This window comes from Lactuca saligna, chromosome 8, assembly GCF_052625555.1.
Source record: "Lactuca saligna cultivar CGN05327 chromosome 8, ASM5262555v1, whole genome shotgun sequence".
NCBI lineage: Eukaryota > Viridiplantae > Streptophyta > Magnoliopsida > Asterales > Asteraceae > Lactuca > Lactuca saligna.
Window position 1 is genome coordinate 66,524,863 of NC_136424.1, and position 17,326 is coordinate 66,542,188.

Here is a 17,326-nt window from a genome sequence, read left to right on the forward strand (position 1 = left end):
GTCATAGACTCGTAGTAACTTTAATCTGATATTGCGTATAATCAAAGCACAGCCAATGACAAAAAGAAAATACATATACACAACCCAAGTCTAATTCTCAAAAGCAAAAGTAATATATTACCACAAATGAAGAAGAATGCATACCTTTCTCAGCAACGATGGCGGGTGAGGCAAGGCGGCAAGAAGGCTAAGATTCGCAAGCATTGTTGCTCTCTCACTGCTATCATCGTTTGTTTCTCCGGTGGAACGGACGATTCTCTCATTGTATCTCACTTTGTTTTCTTTTAATTTTTTGAAGATTATTTATTTACTTTTGGCAATGTAATCTTTTTATTTTTTGTACCTTCTCTTCTCTTATTTTTCTTCCTATTTCATCTCCTTAATGGTAAGTGATTGTTGTTTACTTGTTTATGTTTGTCAACAACAAATACATTTTAATTCTTAGATTAATAATTTTTAAACTTTGATCTGTCAATATGCTGATCTTCACTTATTAACCTTTTTCCAAATCAGGAGCGCCAGAACATTAATAATTACCTAAAAATTGTGAGGGGCCAACATTAGCATTTACCATAAACTAATAAGGTAATTTGTATTTTTTATGGTATTAGGAAGCAAAAAAACAGGGGGGTCATGGCCCTAAAGGGATCCGCCCCTGATGAAAACTCTAGTTTTTTTCATAGCTCACTCAAAATAAAAAATAGGAACACCCATATAAACGGGCTGATGATTAATGGCAATTGGGTCACTGATGTTGGGACTATCAAGGTGGAAGTCGTTAATTTCTTTGAAACAAAATGCCACGAAACTCATTCCAACAGGCCTTCTTTTACTAATGAAAGTGTTAGGAGGTTGTCAGATACTATAGGATCCGATTGGAATCGTTTTTTGAGCTAAAGGAAGTTAAAGATGTCATTTGGAATTTTGGGAATGAAAAGGCACCGAGACCGAATGGTTTTTCTTTTAAATTCATCAAGCATTATTGATCTATCTTGCAAGATGATATCATACGGTTTGTTAAACATTTTGAAAGAGTTGGGAGTCTTTCCAGAGGCAACAACTCTTCTTTTATCACATTACTTCCCAAAGTCAAATATCCACTTTCCTTGAGTAATTATAGGTCCATTAGTCTCATCAGATATGTTTATAAAATCATTGCGAAGGTCCTTGCATCTAGATTAAAGAAGGTGATTAGTTCTGTGATTGATGAAGTCCAATCGGCTTGCATTAAGGGACGTAATAATCTTGATGGTCCTTGATCATTAGTGAGGTGGTGACTTGGGCTAAGAGGACCAAAAACAAAATGTTCCTGCTGAATGTCGACTTTAATAAGGCTTTCGATTCCATAAATGGGTTGTTTTTGGATGTGGTGATGTCTTAAATGGGCTTTAGTGATAAATGACGATTTTGGATCAAGGAATGTTTCTCATTTGCCAGAGCCTCGGTTCTGATAAATGGTTCGGCCATTAAGGAATTTCCTATTACAAAAGGTGTTCGTCAAGGTGATCCCCTCTCATATTTTTTGTTCATTATTTCCATGGAGGGTCTCAATATTGCATTAATATCTACTTGTCATAAATATCTCTTCCATGGTATTCAATCTCCAAATGGTGGTCCTCTGCTGTCTCATCTCATCTCTTTTACGCTGAAAATGCCCTTTTTTGGGTAATTGGTCAAGTTCCAACTTTGCAAATTTAGCCCGTATTTTAAGGTGTTTTCATGCAGCTTTCGGTCTAAAAGTTAACTTTCATAAGTCAAATGTTTTTTTGGTATTGACGTTTCGGATAATGAGGTTTTGAATTGTGCTCGAATTCTTGGTTGTGATGTGGGATCCCTCCCTTTCAAGTTATTTAGGGGTTCAGGTTGGAGCTAGCATGGCTCTTAGGAGAAATTGGATGCTTGTTATTGATAGGGTTCATAATTGCCTTTCTTCTTGGAAGGTGAAGACTCATTCTTTTGGTGGGGAGATTAACTCTCATGAAGTCGGTTCTTGGGAGTCTTCCTTTGTATTTCTTTTCCCTGTTTAAAGCTCCAAGTTCGATTATTGATCTTTTAGAGAAGTTTAGAAGACGATTTTTTTGGGGAGGCGGTGATGAGAAAAACAAGATAAATTGGGTTGCTTGAAAAGTCATTTTAGATGACAAAAAAAAGAGGCTTGTGAGTTGGTTCTTTGTGCTCCTTAAATCGGGCACTCCTTATCAAATGGATTTGGCGATATAATGTCGATCATAATCCCTTATGGAGACGGGTCATTTGTGGAATCCATAATCTTGAAAGGAAACCTGCGAAGTCAATGGCAAAAAAATTTATTCTCCAGTGTTTGGTACAATAGGGTCATTTAAGATTTAGAGAGTACATGTATTGATTTTAACTCTCTTTTGGCATGACAATTAAATTGGAAAAAATAATCTTGCTTCTGACTTTTTGTCATTATATGCATTGGACAAGAAATTTTATTGCTTTCTTACGGAGAGATTGGGTATTGACTCGATTAATTTGGCTTGTAAGAGAGTTTCGAGTAGTCAATTCAAGATTGTTGAGTTAATCGTTTTAAAAAATGTTTGGAGTCTGCAGCTGTTTCTTACGAAAGTGATATTTAGAGATTGAATCTCTCTTAAGATGGGGAGTTTTATGCGAGTGATCTTCGTAGTCTGATTGACTTGAGACTTGCTATTTCAATGAATAACTCCACTATTTGGATCAAATTGGTTCCTTTAAAAGTCATATGTTTCACGTGGTGTGCTTGCTTGGATCGCGTTCTCTCTCCGATGACACTTTCTCATAAAGGTGTTAGAGTTTTGGTTACTTCTTGTTGCAGTTATAATTCGGGGTTGGATGAAATGGAGCACGTTTTCCTTGGTTGCACTTTTGCTCCCAAAGACTTTGAAAAAGATCTTTAAATGATCAAGTATTTCTTTAATCTTGTTTTATCGGTGGATCAGTTGGTTAACTTTGCTGCACATTAAGGAACGGCCCAAAAAAGAGAAAGCTTTTCTTTGCCATCATTTACGATTATTTCTAGATTGTTTGGCGGGCTCAAAATGACGGGATTTTCAATAAAACGTGTATCTTTTCTTCGAAATTAGCAGATAATATCATCACCATGGTGTTTATTTGGGTAAAACATAAGAGGAAATACATAAATTGTATTTGGTCTGATTGGTGTGTTTGTCTCCAACATTTTGTAATTTTCTTTGTTTTCTCTTTGCCCTGCCTTCTGCCTTTGCCTTTTAGTCAGTGGTTTTTAATATAATTTCACCATTTCCAAAAAAAAAACTTTACTAAAAGCTTTAATGCAATAATATACATACATAAATGTAAAATAGACTTGGACTTTTATTTTGAAGAGGTTCCGGTTCCTTGAAATTGATCTCTGAGTAACTCATATTTTCTGAGCTCGGCTAGAGAAAGTGAGGGAGAGAGCTCTACTAACACCTGCAAAATTCAGAAGAATCGTATTACTAATCTAATATTGGTTTTAACTTAACATGCTGATTTTTGTATTGGTTTTTATACATTAATTATTTACGAAATTTTAAAACAAAAAAGCTAGGTTGGGTCAACCCGACCCAAATCTTTGACTAACTTAACATGTTGATATGACATTGATAAACATACCATCACAAAATCTTCATATTCAACAACCACAGAATCGACTTCATCCTTCATGGAAGTTGGGTCTGCATCAGCGTCTAAAACCTACAATTAAGAAGACAATTTTTTTTTTTTTTAATTAATGCGTTATGCACTTAATCTAGACAGCTACACATGAGTGTTTCTTTTTCACTGAATATAGACACTATGACTTAACAAGAACTTCACTTAATGTTTTTACACATGAATCTTTTACATATTTGCGCTTCTTATCTCAGCTATTTATTGTACAAAAAAGCAGTTGAAAGTGCAAACTCAGGATATACATAAGGGAATAAGGTAAGAAATCTGACCTTGCGCCTTGCAGCATGGAACCAAGCATCTGCACACAAGGCATACATGTCTGCACCAGTAAAATTTGAGGGACATTTCTTTGCTATTTCATAAAGAGACACGTCTTCATGCAACTTAAATTTCCTAGTCAGTGCTTTTAGAACCCTAAAATTTTTACGATTCAGTGTGGAAATCTTTATGAGATTCAGATTCTTTAAAAGAAATATAAGCAAAGCAACCAACCTCTCCCGATAAGATGGGTCTGAATTCACTCCAACATAAAGCAGCTTATCAAAACGACCAGGCCTTAAAAGTGCTGCATCTATTAGATCTGGTCTATTGCTTGCTCCAATTATGAATAAGTCCTACAATATTAGAAATTTGATAAATCATGATGAAGAAAACAGGTACTATGAACTATTAGCAGCATACCTGGGATGAATCATTCAGGCCATCAATCTCTGCAAGCATCTGATAACACAAAACCAAAACAAGCATTCACTGTTGAGATAATTTGACTGAAAGTCCCATGTTGATGACAAGAGAAAAGGGTTCCATGCCTATAAAATATAATGAAAGTAAGAATTCACCTGAGAAACTACACGATCCATAACTCCACCAGAATCACCAGAAGCACCTCTGGCTGGAGCAAGAGAATCGAGTTCATCAAAGAAGATGACACATGGACGGGCTGCTCGAGCCTGCAAAACAACCCCATTCTCATGATTTATTTATTTACTAAATATATGTAGTGGATAGAACAATAGAAGAATTTACCTTCTGAAATATGTCGCGTACATTTTTCTCTGATTCTCCAATGTACATGTTGATTAATTCAGGCCCTTTGACACTTAAGAAATTAAGAGAACATTCGGTTGCAACAGCTTTGGCCAGCAACGTCTGTGAAAAAAAGATTATTACTATTACTATTATAAATTTTTAATATTTATAGGACATACATAATTCACAAAATAAATGATGATAAAACATAAACATACTTTCCCAGTACCAGGAGGACCATAAAGAAGAACACCAGAGCGCTTACGCAGACCAGATGAAAACAAATCTTTATGCAGAAGGGGGAGCTGTAAATGCATTACCAATAAGTCACAAATTAAGCCAAAGGTTACAATAAGCAACTGGAATTCAAGATTCCATTCCTATGTACCTGAACTGTATCAAGAATAGATTTTTTCACATCTTCCAGCCCACCAACATCCTCCCACTTAACATTAGGGACCTACACATACAGAGACAAGTGAAACCTCAAACTTAGTATTGATCTTAGCAACAATTACAAAACCATTTTTTTATTTTACACACCTTGGGAGTCCCCAAAGCCGATGCGTTCCTTTTCTTTGACCTCTCCAAAGCTTTGACCATGAATTCTTTGCTGTCACCCAACTTCTCATAGCTACTGCCATTAATAGGAATCAAACTTGAACTAGCATCAGCAACTAAAGCCCTAATATCCCTTGGCATGAAACCGGATGTCTGTCCAACCATATCTTTTACAACATCCTCTGTACAAGTCTGCATTAGCATATACATCACTCATTAGATTTTAAGATAAATATATGTATACAGTAAAATATTCTTATTCTTATTTCTACTTACATCTGGAACCAATTCAGGGATAAGGTGAAGTGACTGGGATAGCATTTCCACTCTCTGGTCTTCGGTCAAAGCTCCCATTTTCATTTCATGGCTGAAACAACGCCTAATTGTAGGTGGCAACCCTTCAGAGTTATCAGCAGCTGCAACTAGCAGCACAGGATGGGTATTAATCGCGTTCATATGCTGCATAATGAGAGTAAAACAGTGAGCAACCAATGGATAATTGGCATGTTTTTATGGCAGAAATCATTATCTGAATACATCAACCTCTGCTTCTTCTTCTTCTTCATCTTCATAATCATCATCTTGTCTAGATGGCTCAGTGAATTCCCTGATGACAGATGCAACTTCAGAATTCATACCAACTTGATCATTTTGTGAACCATCATTAGAGCTCAAATTGCTGAAAGCATCAAAATGGCGCAGCAGAAGAATAGTTGGTGCATATCTGCAATAACACAAACACAGTCATACACATGTTATCAGGAATTATTTTACTATGAAACACGTAACAAGAAAGTAGATCATTTCACATCATTATGGTTGTAAATACCTACGAGCTGCACTGAAAGCTTGAGCCAACATGGAAGAAGCCTTCCTCTCTGAAGATGCAAGTAAATCATGACAACTATACTCAACCACATGCAGCCCAAGTTGAGAAGCAACATGCTTCACAACAGTCCTCTTCCCACAACCAGGTAAACCAAACAAAAGAACAGCAACCCTGAATTTTGATGAAAGTGCTGATGGGCATAAAGTTGGTGTGATAATAGAGGCCAGGGTCTTTACTGTGTCTTGATGTAAAGGTGCAAAACCTCTTTGTCCAGAAAGTAAAAGATCTGGAGGAAGAGCAGATGGAGTACTTGCTGCAAGCACAAGGGCAGTTTGGGCACGATTTATTCTAAGAATCGGTTCATTTGAAGGTTCCATTGCAACCACCTAAGGACATGAGCCAGATTATTTGATATGTGGTACTGTGTAAAGATATTGGAAAGCACAGAAAAAATGGGATACCTTAAAGTATAGATTGGTATCATTTTGTTTCTTTTGGCTACAAGGAATGCATATGGCTGATTTGCAGTTCCAATTGATGAAGATACTGAAAACATCACCTCTGGCAAGACATCTATCTATGGAAAAGTACTCGTTTAAGGCCAGATCGATCTTTTCCTGACGATTTTCAGTTTCAATGGATGAAGTTCCTACAAGAGAACCAATGGTACCACATTCTGGTATCTTTACAAAAGACACCCTCAAATGTGAGGCATATCTTGGTGATTTTGTCAAAGGCTCAATATCTAGGTTAACAGAGAAGTCCTCATTCGGTTCGTTTTCTTGTTTAGTCTCAAATAAAGAAGCCAGTTTTGTTTCTCCATGGTGAAGAAGCAATCTCAAGCATGAGGTATGCAAACCAAGATTAAATGCTAAAAGAGGAGAGACATAAGCAACTTCTGTAGCCAATGGTACATGATTCATCATAGGGAAACTACATGAAGGAAATGCAAGCATTGCATATGAAGAATCATATGAGAGTGATTCGTTGTGAGATGTGATATCATGATCACTGGGAGGATCAAGAGCCACAACTTGACTGATTCTTTGTATCTGGGAATCCACATTTTTAACAATTACCTAAACATAAAACATAGAACAAAAAGGTGAACAGGAGAAAACAACTCATGACTGCAGAAAAAATCCTAAGAAATTAGAACTAAAAGTTGCAGTAAAAGAACAAGTTTAAAGCTTAGACATCAGGACTTTGAACATTGTACAAACTAATTGGTATGCAGGCAACTAAAGCTGAACTTTAACTTCAATTCTGGCTATGATATCTCTAACTGCTAGACTTATAACAAAACACAAACTTCTCTCTTAAAGATCATGGTGCATCTGCTGAAAAACAGCCAATAATGACCCTTATGAAACCATTGGAGATTTAAAATCATGAAAGCGTCATCTTTTTCTTCGATCTTATTTCACACTTTCAAAGGTTCAGAAGAATGAATAAGAGAATGATTAAATTACCAGTGAACCCGAGGTAATCAGTAGCCTTTTGAGAAGCGATGTAGAAAGCCCAATCAAGGCAGCATCATCGAGAGAAGCCACCTTCTTTCCTAATTTGTCCTCAGACAATCTAAGAATACCCGCACGCAACTGCAACATAGTCGGTGCATCGCCATCGCCGTCGCCGAGGGAGTATTTGTTAACCGAAGCACCGTCAATTCCATTTATTTTCTCTTTACTGGATGAATTGAGCACGGAATTGAGAAGTGATTTCGTAGAAGAAAGCACGAGAGGCTTCCTTCTCCCCACCATTTAAGCTCTGTGAGAACCTCGCAACTACAGAACACCAATTGAACTGTAGTGAGGAAACAGAGTCAGAAAATCATCTATAAACAAGGGTTATTGCGCAAGTCAAGAAAATCCATTCGGAGGACGTTGACGCCATAACCGAATAATTTCAACGTCATCAACAGCCAGGGGGGCGCATTTAGCTGGATATGGGAGGAGAGGCCCCCAACGCTTTGCCATGGACGAGCGTATATTAGTGGAAATTGGGCTTATCAAAAGAGGCCCACTTTTTTGGTCTTCAACTCCATTCCAAGTCCAACAATGCAATAAATTTCGAAGGCATAATAGTTTTATATATTTTTGTAATATATGATTCTAATTTACTAATTAGATTGTTATGCTGTACAAAGATTAAGTGATTTTTTAAAATCAATTGTTCACTTGATTTTGTTTAATCTATAAATTCTGTGAATTGTTGATATGATCTTGTTCAATTATGTAAGCTTTATGAATAGTTTGAATCTTAAAAGTCTTGAATAAGTAGGTTGTGTTTATGAATATATAGGTTATGTGAACTTTGAAACTTTGTTATGTTAATTTTGAAAGCATTTGAACTCCAATTTTATTAGTTTAATGCTCAAACATACAAAACTATACGTTTCAAATGCTGGATTCAAAACCTTTGGCGATCAAATATAAAAAGATAAACAGAAATTGGCGATAAAGTATTTAAGATATTAATAAAATCTATCACTGTAGGTTCCTACTAAGCCATAATAACATAACACATATCTTATCAACACTGTAGTAGCATTATACACAAACCTTTTATTGACCTCTATAAATACACAAACATTACTAATTAGTGATTACACACCTAAGCTTTCCCTGACAAAAGTAAAGCTCCAAGTGATTTGGGATCCATAACAGGAGCTTTACATGCAAAATCCCGACAAACAAGAGCCACCACATTTTCTGCTACACCATTGCTCTTTGCCATTGCAGAAATATTCGGGTTCTTCTCCTCCCAAAATCCCATCTCTTCTTCATCACTCGGATCTATATGTATCACCTAGTATAACAAAAAAGAAGCAATTAAACACTCACATCTTGTCATACATTGCTTAAAAGTTAAAAGTCAAAAGACTTTTGACTTACAGTTTTGTTAGGATCATAAGATGCATGAGCTGAGACAAGCATGTGCTCCATCTGAGGAGATGCTTTCTTCCCCACCAAGACAACTTGTTTCTTTGAAGGAACCGCAAGCATATCAGCAGCACAACACATCAATGGAACAGCCACTGGGGCTTCCTTCAATCTCTTCTCAAAAACCGCCTGCAATTCAAATTCATAACCAAATATTAAAAAAAAAAAAAAAAAAAATTTACATGAACTCGAGTCAAAGTAAGAAATCAAACCAAAAGATGTTCAGCATTTTGCTTATAACGATCGGATCTTTCCCCAGTGAACATGGACGCGAGCCTCACGAGATTTATTGCTGAAACAGAGTTTCCGGAAGGTTCTGCTCCATCATGGTCTTCCTTCACACGGAGAAGAACCGAATCATCTTCTCCTGTGGTGTTAAAATAACCACCTCCAGTTTTGTCAAGGAACACCTCATCCTAAAAACCAGATGAAGAAAACAAGTTAAAATTTGGTTCATGAAGTAGAAATATATGATAATGGAGTTCACGAGATGGAATACTTGTGTTTCTTGAAGTTCAACTGCCCAGGATAACCATGAAATCTCACCACCATACTCATACACATCTAACAACCCTGAAATCAAAAATGCATAATCATCCAAGAATCCTGGAGCTTTTGAAGGTCCTTTTCTGAAACTGTGTTGCAGCCTTCTAGATTCGGGGTTGTAAAGATTTTCCTTTATGAACACCAAAGATCTCTTTGCAACCTCCATGTACTCCTGTGGCTGAGTTTACAAAAATAATTAATTTAAAACATGAAAATGAGTAAACTTTTTCATCTTTATTTCAAGATTCAATCTTACATCAGTTCCAGCAACAGGAAAGTTGAATTTTGTTACATCAGGTTCATTTTTGAGGATCTTGGATGCTCTAGCAAACGATGAAACTACAAGCCCGTTCCAAGATACAATGACCTGTGGATTTGGTCTGTTAAGCGCAAATGACAAGAATACCCTTGTGATAAATATATATAAAAGAAACTGAATTTGACCTTGTCATCAAGATGGGGTCGAGGACGTTTTGATCTTGCATCAAAAAGTTTTTTACGACTTTCACCGAGAATTTGGTGATAATTCTCCAGTGGAATACCATATTTTGATGCGATTGTGTCTGCACTGTTTCTTTCAATGAGTACATTTTTCCCTTTGAATTCTTTGTCTGGATCACTCCTTGAAGAAAGATCACAGTTTCCTGATTTCTTGATGTAGTAATGCTCCTTAAAAAGACTCGCATGCTCTCCAACTATGTCATCAACCTTAACAACCATCAAATACAGAGTGAAATGCAAGAAATAATTTGTTTACTTCTAGCATTTAGCCTTATAGTACATACTATGCAAGGGTGTCAACTCAAGATGAAAGCCAAAATGGAACGTTGCTGCATATTTTGTATAAAAAACCACTCTGTTGCATAAATGCACATTTAACCCTTGTGTAAACATATCAATAAACATGTAGCTACATACCTCGTTGTTGCTCCACACGTAAAAAGCACCTTCTTTTTTCTTAGTAGAGTTTTCAGATTCAGCACTATCAGCATCCTCAGCAGAAAAGATTTCACCATTGGGTCCAATCATGTCTCTCCTCAAATAATCAAGAATATCACGTGCAACACAAGAGTAGAACACATCTTTTGTGATAGAGAAAACATCAAGATACACATTGGCAAGTTGACCTTGATCATACAACATCTTCTCAAAATGTGGAACTGCCAACAATTTATCATACAACATCATCTCAAAACTATAAGGTCTTAATAAGAAAAATTACAAATGAAAGTACATTGTTATTTCTTGCATTTACACTAACCATGCCAGCATTCATCTACACTGTAACGATGAAAGCCACCACCAACATGATCATGAACACCACCTCTTGCCATGCATTGCAAGCTAAATGACACCATTTTCAGATGTTGTTCAGCTTCACTTGTTTTCCCTAAATCCCACAATTTCTTTGATTGATATATCATTGCTTGAGGCTCGGATGGGCGGGGAAACTTAGGGGCAGAACCAAATCCACCATATTTTGGATCATAACTTTCAGCAAGCTATTACAATTTACATACATAAAAGCAAAAAGAAAATTAAAACACATAAAACCCAATGAAAAAGAAAGCATAATTAGTTGTTTACAGATTTTGTGCAACTGCGTAATGCAGTCTGGGCAAGTCCTTCAGACAACTTGTCAGACAATGCAGTGGCAGATAATGCTTCTGACAATTGTTCGATAGCAAATGTCCCACTTTTAACAAGCACTTCTCTTTTACTCTCCCAAGCCTCTTCCACTTTCCTAAAACACCAATAAACAGAGTATAAAGGGATTGTTTCTTTGTGACTTGACTTAATGGGCTAAATGGGTTATGCACTTAATGCCTTGATGCATTAAGACATCTACCCTTTACCTATTTGTCCTTTTATCCTCCAAACTCCTCTCGTGTTAAAATTAGTTTAAAAAGATCGGTTGGAATGCAAGGGTAGAATGGTCATTTAGTCTCATCCAGATGGATTGTTTGGTCTGGAAAAGAAACAGACTTTATGTATGCAACACTTTATCCATACATACATCATTACTTGTTCAACTGTACAGGACTTAAAAGACAGAAACAGTCCTTGTTGCTTTTCTTTTTTAGGGTGATTTCGAGTTCAGACGTAGTCCCTTTGACCAAAAAAGTCAAAACCACCTAGCTTCTTCTAGAAAGATTGAATAGAAAGCTTAAACATGGTACAAACTAACGAACCTGAGTATGGTTTTGAAACCTGGTCTTCCATATTTATCATCAGGAGGGAAGTAAGTTCCACCCATCAAAGGCTTCAAATCAGGAGAAAGAAAGACACTTAATGGCCACCCTCCACTACCATATAGAGCTTGGACATAGGTCATGTACACCTGAAAAGAAAAGTAAGGAGATGTTTCTTTTTTTACTTAATGGAATAGCCTTTAGCCTATTTGCCTCCAACTCCTCTCGTATTAGAATTAAAGTATATATATATATATATATATATATATATATATATATATATATATATTGTTAAAATTGATAGATATTGTGAATTTGTTTTTCGGTAATGGTAAAATGGTCATTTAGTCTCATTATTCAGCCCACAAAAGAAACAAACTTTATATATAAAGTATAAACATTGACATCACTACCAATTCAGCCACTTTAAACATATAGAACTTAACAGAAAAAACAGCCCCTAGACAAGTAATTGAACAAGATTCCCAAATCATTGGGTTGCCCAATAAAAATTGCAACATTTACATTTCTATGTTTGGGAAGTTTTCAGTTTACAATAATCTATTTGCAATTTCTATTGTTCTTTTTGGATGGGATCACCGAAATTAATAAATCTTGAATGTTATGGATAATACTTTTTGGTATTTTCCTGATACTGTTTGCACTTCCATAATAAATTAATAGGAAACTCCTTTACCTTATCTACATCAGGGCGTTCTTCACGATCCACCTAATTGGAAGCAAAATTAAAATTCAGAATTCCAATTGAAAATAAGAGTCGAGTCTGAAAACTATAGTCCACACCATGTCCATGGTTTAATTTGAATATGATCTTTTCAAGGTTATGCCCTCATAAGTAGTGTGTTATTTAAAAGTGTTAGAAAAAAATGGCTTATAAATCAAGAACCAATCTCATTAACCATAAATTAACTCACTTTGATACTAATAAACCCATCGTTCAGTAATTTAGCAACCCCATCATCTTCGAAAGATTCTACCTCCATCACATGACACCTGAACCAATCATCACATAAATTATCACCCATTTTATTCCCTATAACTTTCTAAAAATACAAAGAAATACATTTCTTTTTATAATTAGTAATACAAGATTATTGTAAAGAAGGGAATCATTCATCAAATCCTAAATAAACACAATCTTATTTTCATTTTAAGATTAGAATTGGTACTTTCTTCACAATGAATTCAAATTTTCCATGTACATATTTTTTCTTTTAATCTCCAAAACTATTCTAATATCTGTTGCATCAAATCTTATAATCAAAAGGTTATAACAATTTAACAGATTATTGGAGGGCAAAAGACTCACCAATGGCAGGTACTGTATCCAACTTCCAAGAAATAACAATACATGGCCAAATTTATCAAAACCATCATATGTTAGTTTCATGAATTACCTAAATATTAAATATGAGAAAAGGATACTAAAAAAAATAAAACATACTTGATAAGAAAATTGGCACATCCCTTTGGCGAGCTTGTTCGAAGGCCTCCTCACCCCATGGATACCAATTAACCTTTTAAAATAAAAATGAAATCATTTTGAAACCCTATACATTGAGTTTCTTAAATTTTGACGAATCCCAGAAATGCAATATTGAAAGTAACTCATGATGAACACTACTGTTAAAGAGATATAAAAAACAAAACTTTTTCACAACAAAATATTGAAGATTTCTTGAATTCAAACAAGATCCTGATAAGATCATAGAGCAATAACACAGTATTCCAAGAACCTATAAAAAGCTGCAGCTATTTTACACCCAAATATGTAAAAGTGAGACTGCTGATATGATGTTACGGTTGTAAAGGGGGTTTTATATTTTTCAGGCATGGCGAGATTGGTGGAATATGATTTCATCAAATCATGTAACAATAACCCAATTTCACACGTACCCATCAATCAAATTGCATTCATTTAAGCATTTTATGCCCAAATATGTAAACAGTTCTTGGACTCCAACAAAATCCCAATAAATCATGGCACACTGATCAAAAGTGCCCAAGAATGTAAACTGCGGTCAACAAAGAGAAACTTTCTGAATACGTAAAGTTTCTTGAATTCAAACTAGGTCCAAGTAAGATGATGGGCAAACGAATACAATATCCAAACAACCCATTAATGGAAACCAGCAGAAATTAAATAAGCCAGAATAGGCATACAGGGTTATGAGCATGTTGAAGAAGATAAGGACTGTGTTCTGAAGCAAGACGATTGGTGTGCTTGTTTTGATGAGAAGTTGAGGTTGTAAAGGTCTGATCTTTTCCGGCCATGGCAAAGACTCTGATTGGTGGATTAAGAGCAGATGATAAGAGAAAAATAGGACGAAACTTGAGTGGCGAATTAGGGCGAAAATGGGATAATTTTGAAGAAGAAAACAGCAGCCTACTGAACATAGAATTGGAAGGACTAAGGGAGTTGGTGGCGTAACAGGAATTTATTGAATTAGTTGTACGAGAGAGTGCCGAATGTACAAGAAGGTTTCTTGTTGCCATTTGGGACTTTGAGAAGTGGGTTTGGTTTGGAGTTTTGTTTGGGTGTCAATGAAACCCAATGCCACCCACGTGAAGCCAAAACGCCCAAACCCAACTTTGTGCGGCTTTAAAATTGTGACGATCCTTCAAATAAAATCCACAAATTTTGTGTAGTTATCGTATGCTGACCTACCTTTTTCATTATTTTATTTATCTTTCAACACCTGTTTTTATACAGGGCCCATCTATATATATATATATATATATATATATATATATATATATATATATATATATATATATATATATATATATATATATATATATATATATATATATATATATATATATATATATATATATATATTTTATCAATGGAAAAAGGTATAAAGTTTTCTATTGTGTTTATAGACATAATCTGTGCTAAAAAAAAATAAAACATATTATCTGAACGATCTATATCAAACCACATCTATATCAAACCGTTCCAATGCCCATCGAGGGTTAAGGTAATCATGGTAAGCATCATGATTTTTTTCTAAAATATTTATCGTATAGTCCAACTATAATTATACTGTACGAAGTATAACTGATACAAACAACTTTAGTTGATACAAATCGATAATAATATATAATGGAAATCATAATAGGAGATGCAAGTTGGCTAATTTTCTATTATCCCACATTGATAGGAGAAGAAACATTTAATGGATTATATAATGTCTTTCGCTTGATAAACCTTCAAATGCTTTAAGTGAATCAAAAGATAAACCAAGTCCACATGCGATTTGGTGATGATAATTAGGTGATGATAGATAGGTAATGAATTACGAGTTCAGATGATGTTTTGGCTGCGTATTCATACGATGATAGTCTAACCCTTATTATGAATTACGAGTCCAGGCGATGTTGTGGCTGCGTATTCATGCGACGATATTCTAACCTTTATTATGAATTACGAGTCCAGGCGATGTTGTGGCTGCATCTTCATGCAATGATATTCTAACCCTTATTATGATTTACGAGTCCAGGCGATGTTGTGGTTGCGTAATCATGCGATGATACCCTAACCCTTACTAGACACATATTAAGGGAGTGATCCCCAAATTAGTATTGTCAATACGATGTAGGCAATGATCCTTAGGAAAAGTTCTTAAGAACAAACATATAAGGAAATAAGATGTAAGGATATGAGAGGTAAATATGATATAGGAGATGACCCTTAGGATAATATCTTTAGGGAAGATTAAACGAAGATAATGGGGATGAGTAATTGGGTTGATTGTTTGATGATTAAATATAATAATTATATTATTGTGGGTTGAAAACCCTATATGCTCACCAAACTCTCAAGCCTGACCCACTCAGTTTTCTTTGCATTACAGGTAATGGCACAAGAGTATAAGTTGGTGGACTTGACGAGAGATTTTGGATTATAGATCAATAGTTATAAATAACTGTTGTAAGGTCTATTTTATACTGTTTATGCTTTTGGTCCGTATCGGGACATGACATCCCAAGATTTTGTTATTTAATGAAAATACATTTCTTTAAAGAAATTTTTTGATAAATTCTTATCATATTTTGTTTTGAGAACAAATTCCGCAACCGTTTTCTTTGAAAGATTACTCTGATTTTAAAACAAAGTATAAACAAATCGGTCTTTTCTGGCCGTGAAATTGGGGATGTCAAAGTTGGTATCAGAGCATTAGTTTAAGTAAACTATGAATTTGTAAGATTTCTAGACTTAAATTTAGAATGCTAAGCAATGATTGTGAGATGAGTGTGTACCACGAGCACTAGTATATTTTAGAAAAGATGCCTAAAATGCTTTTATGTGCTAAATGCGATTCTAAGCGTACGATTACGGTATTATGACTAGCATGTAAACGTTTCAGAGTGATAAGGAGATTTATACGTTTATCGTAAATAAAGCTTTCTATCTTGAATTCTTGCCTGGTACACTGAACGTATGCTTGGGTGCACGAAAGGTCATGGTGAAGACTCGTAGAGAATTAAGTAAATGGAGGAAATGAAGAGGCTTATGATAGTGAATGACACCTATCAGAAGATATTGTAAGAATAGTATCTTGCCTTTAGATGATGTCTTATAATAGTACGTTTAGAGGAGTACGGTATTTTTGAAGTACACCTTCGATTGGCAGGATGATGGAACGATTGGTGTAAATTCTTGAAGTTGTCTCATCGTCTGGAATTTCCATCATCAGACGAGTTGAAGTAGAATTGATGATTGAAGATGCGCAATGAAGAAGTCCTAGTAGAGTCTAGGGAAATTTTTATGATTATTTGGACACATTCGTATGTGTTAAATTGTTTTGTGATTTTCTTGTATGGTGACTTGGTCGACTGCGGGACAATACTTAGAACGAGTATGAGTAGGTGTGAAAGGTAGTAGATGCATATACTACCGGAAGCACAGGACTCTCACTTGGATCAGGGAAAGTCACAAGGTTACCAAGAAGCTAGTGATTGATCTCGTTTTATTCAAGTATGTCGTTACCATTGTTTCGGTAGTGACTAAGAAGATGATTGATATTCTGACCCTAGCGGTCATATCAAATTGAGTCCGATTACGATGAGTTTGTTACGTGGTTCATAGAACCAAGTTCGAGGTAGCATCTGACTCAAGTCAGAAGATTGAAATCAATGTGATCGATAACATCGCGCTCGTTGTTAAGGAAGCTTGTAGCTAGAAATGCTACATGTAAAAATGTGATTATATCACATTAGAATAGGAAGGAAGGTATATTCCATTGCGGAATTTGACTCTATGAGACTTGAGTCTAAGCGTTGCATCATACGATGAGAGGTCAATAGAACACGACCCATCGGTCTGTTACAATAGATAAAGGAACGTACTTATCTTAAGAAGAAGGAGTCCTCAATAAGGATTTATTTTGTAACTTGAAGGTTAAAATTGAAAGTACAACATAGTACGAAGAGCAGATGCAGGATTGAGCACTACCTGCTATCGAGAAGTCCAAGAGTTAGATACTCTTTCGAGGAAACATAAAACTTACAGTTATTAC

At 35.5% G+C, this 17,326-nt stretch overlaps 2 protein-coding genes across 3 annotated transcripts; both read right to left on the reverse strand.

Moving 5' to 3' along the window:
• Positions 1 to 3,167: 3,167 nt before the first annotated feature.
• Positions 3,168 to 8,028, reverse strand: PEX6 (peroxin 6). Its single transcript, XM_078969685.1, has 15 exons — positions 7,570 to 8,028; positions 6,559 to 7,176; positions 6,098 to 6,483; positions 5,812 to 5,992; positions 5,545 to 5,727; positions 5,251 to 5,460; positions 5,096 to 5,167; positions 4,926 to 5,012; positions 4,705 to 4,827; positions 4,518 to 4,628; positions 4,360 to 4,398; positions 4,171 to 4,292; positions 3,948 to 4,092; positions 3,619 to 3,699; positions 3,168 to 3,435 (listed from the first exon to the last, which is right to left on the reverse strand). The coding sequence occupies exons 1-15, from the start codon at positions 7,858 to 7,860 to the stop codon at positions 3,337 to 3,339; spliced, it is 2,748 nt and encodes a 915-aa protein (XP_078825811.1). The 5' UTR covers positions 7,861 to 8,028; the 3' UTR covers positions 3,168 to 3,336.
• A 522-nt stretch (positions 8,029 to 8,550) lies between these two features.
• Positions 8,551 to 14,387, reverse strand: LOC145008892 (catalytics). 2 transcript variants are annotated; one of them, XM_078967518.1, is made up of 15 exons: positions 13,965 to 14,387; positions 13,246 to 13,318; positions 13,111 to 13,132; positions 12,716 to 12,794; positions 12,478 to 12,510; positions 11,781 to 11,929; positions 11,176 to 11,332; positions 10,850 to 11,090; positions 10,507 to 10,748; positions 10,033 to 10,296; positions 9,845 to 9,955; positions 9,542 to 9,766; positions 9,255 to 9,458; positions 8,995 to 9,171; positions 8,551 to 8,908 (listed from the first exon to the last, which is right to left on the reverse strand). In XM_078967518.1, the coding sequence occupies exons 1-15, from the start codon at positions 14,295 to 14,297 to the stop codon at positions 8,714 to 8,716; spliced, it is 2,505 nt and encodes an 834-aa protein (XP_078823644.1). In that variant the 5' UTR covers positions 14,298 to 14,387; the 3' UTR covers positions 8,551 to 8,713. The 2 variants fall into 2 exon arrangements, with proteins under 2 accessions (XP_078823644.1, XP_078823645.1); XM_078967519.1 differs by lacking the exon at positions 13,965 to 14,387 and having other exon boundaries at positions 13,111 to 13,122; positions 13,246 to 13,306.
• Between the last annotated feature and the right edge of the window lie 2,939 nt (positions 14,388 to 17,326).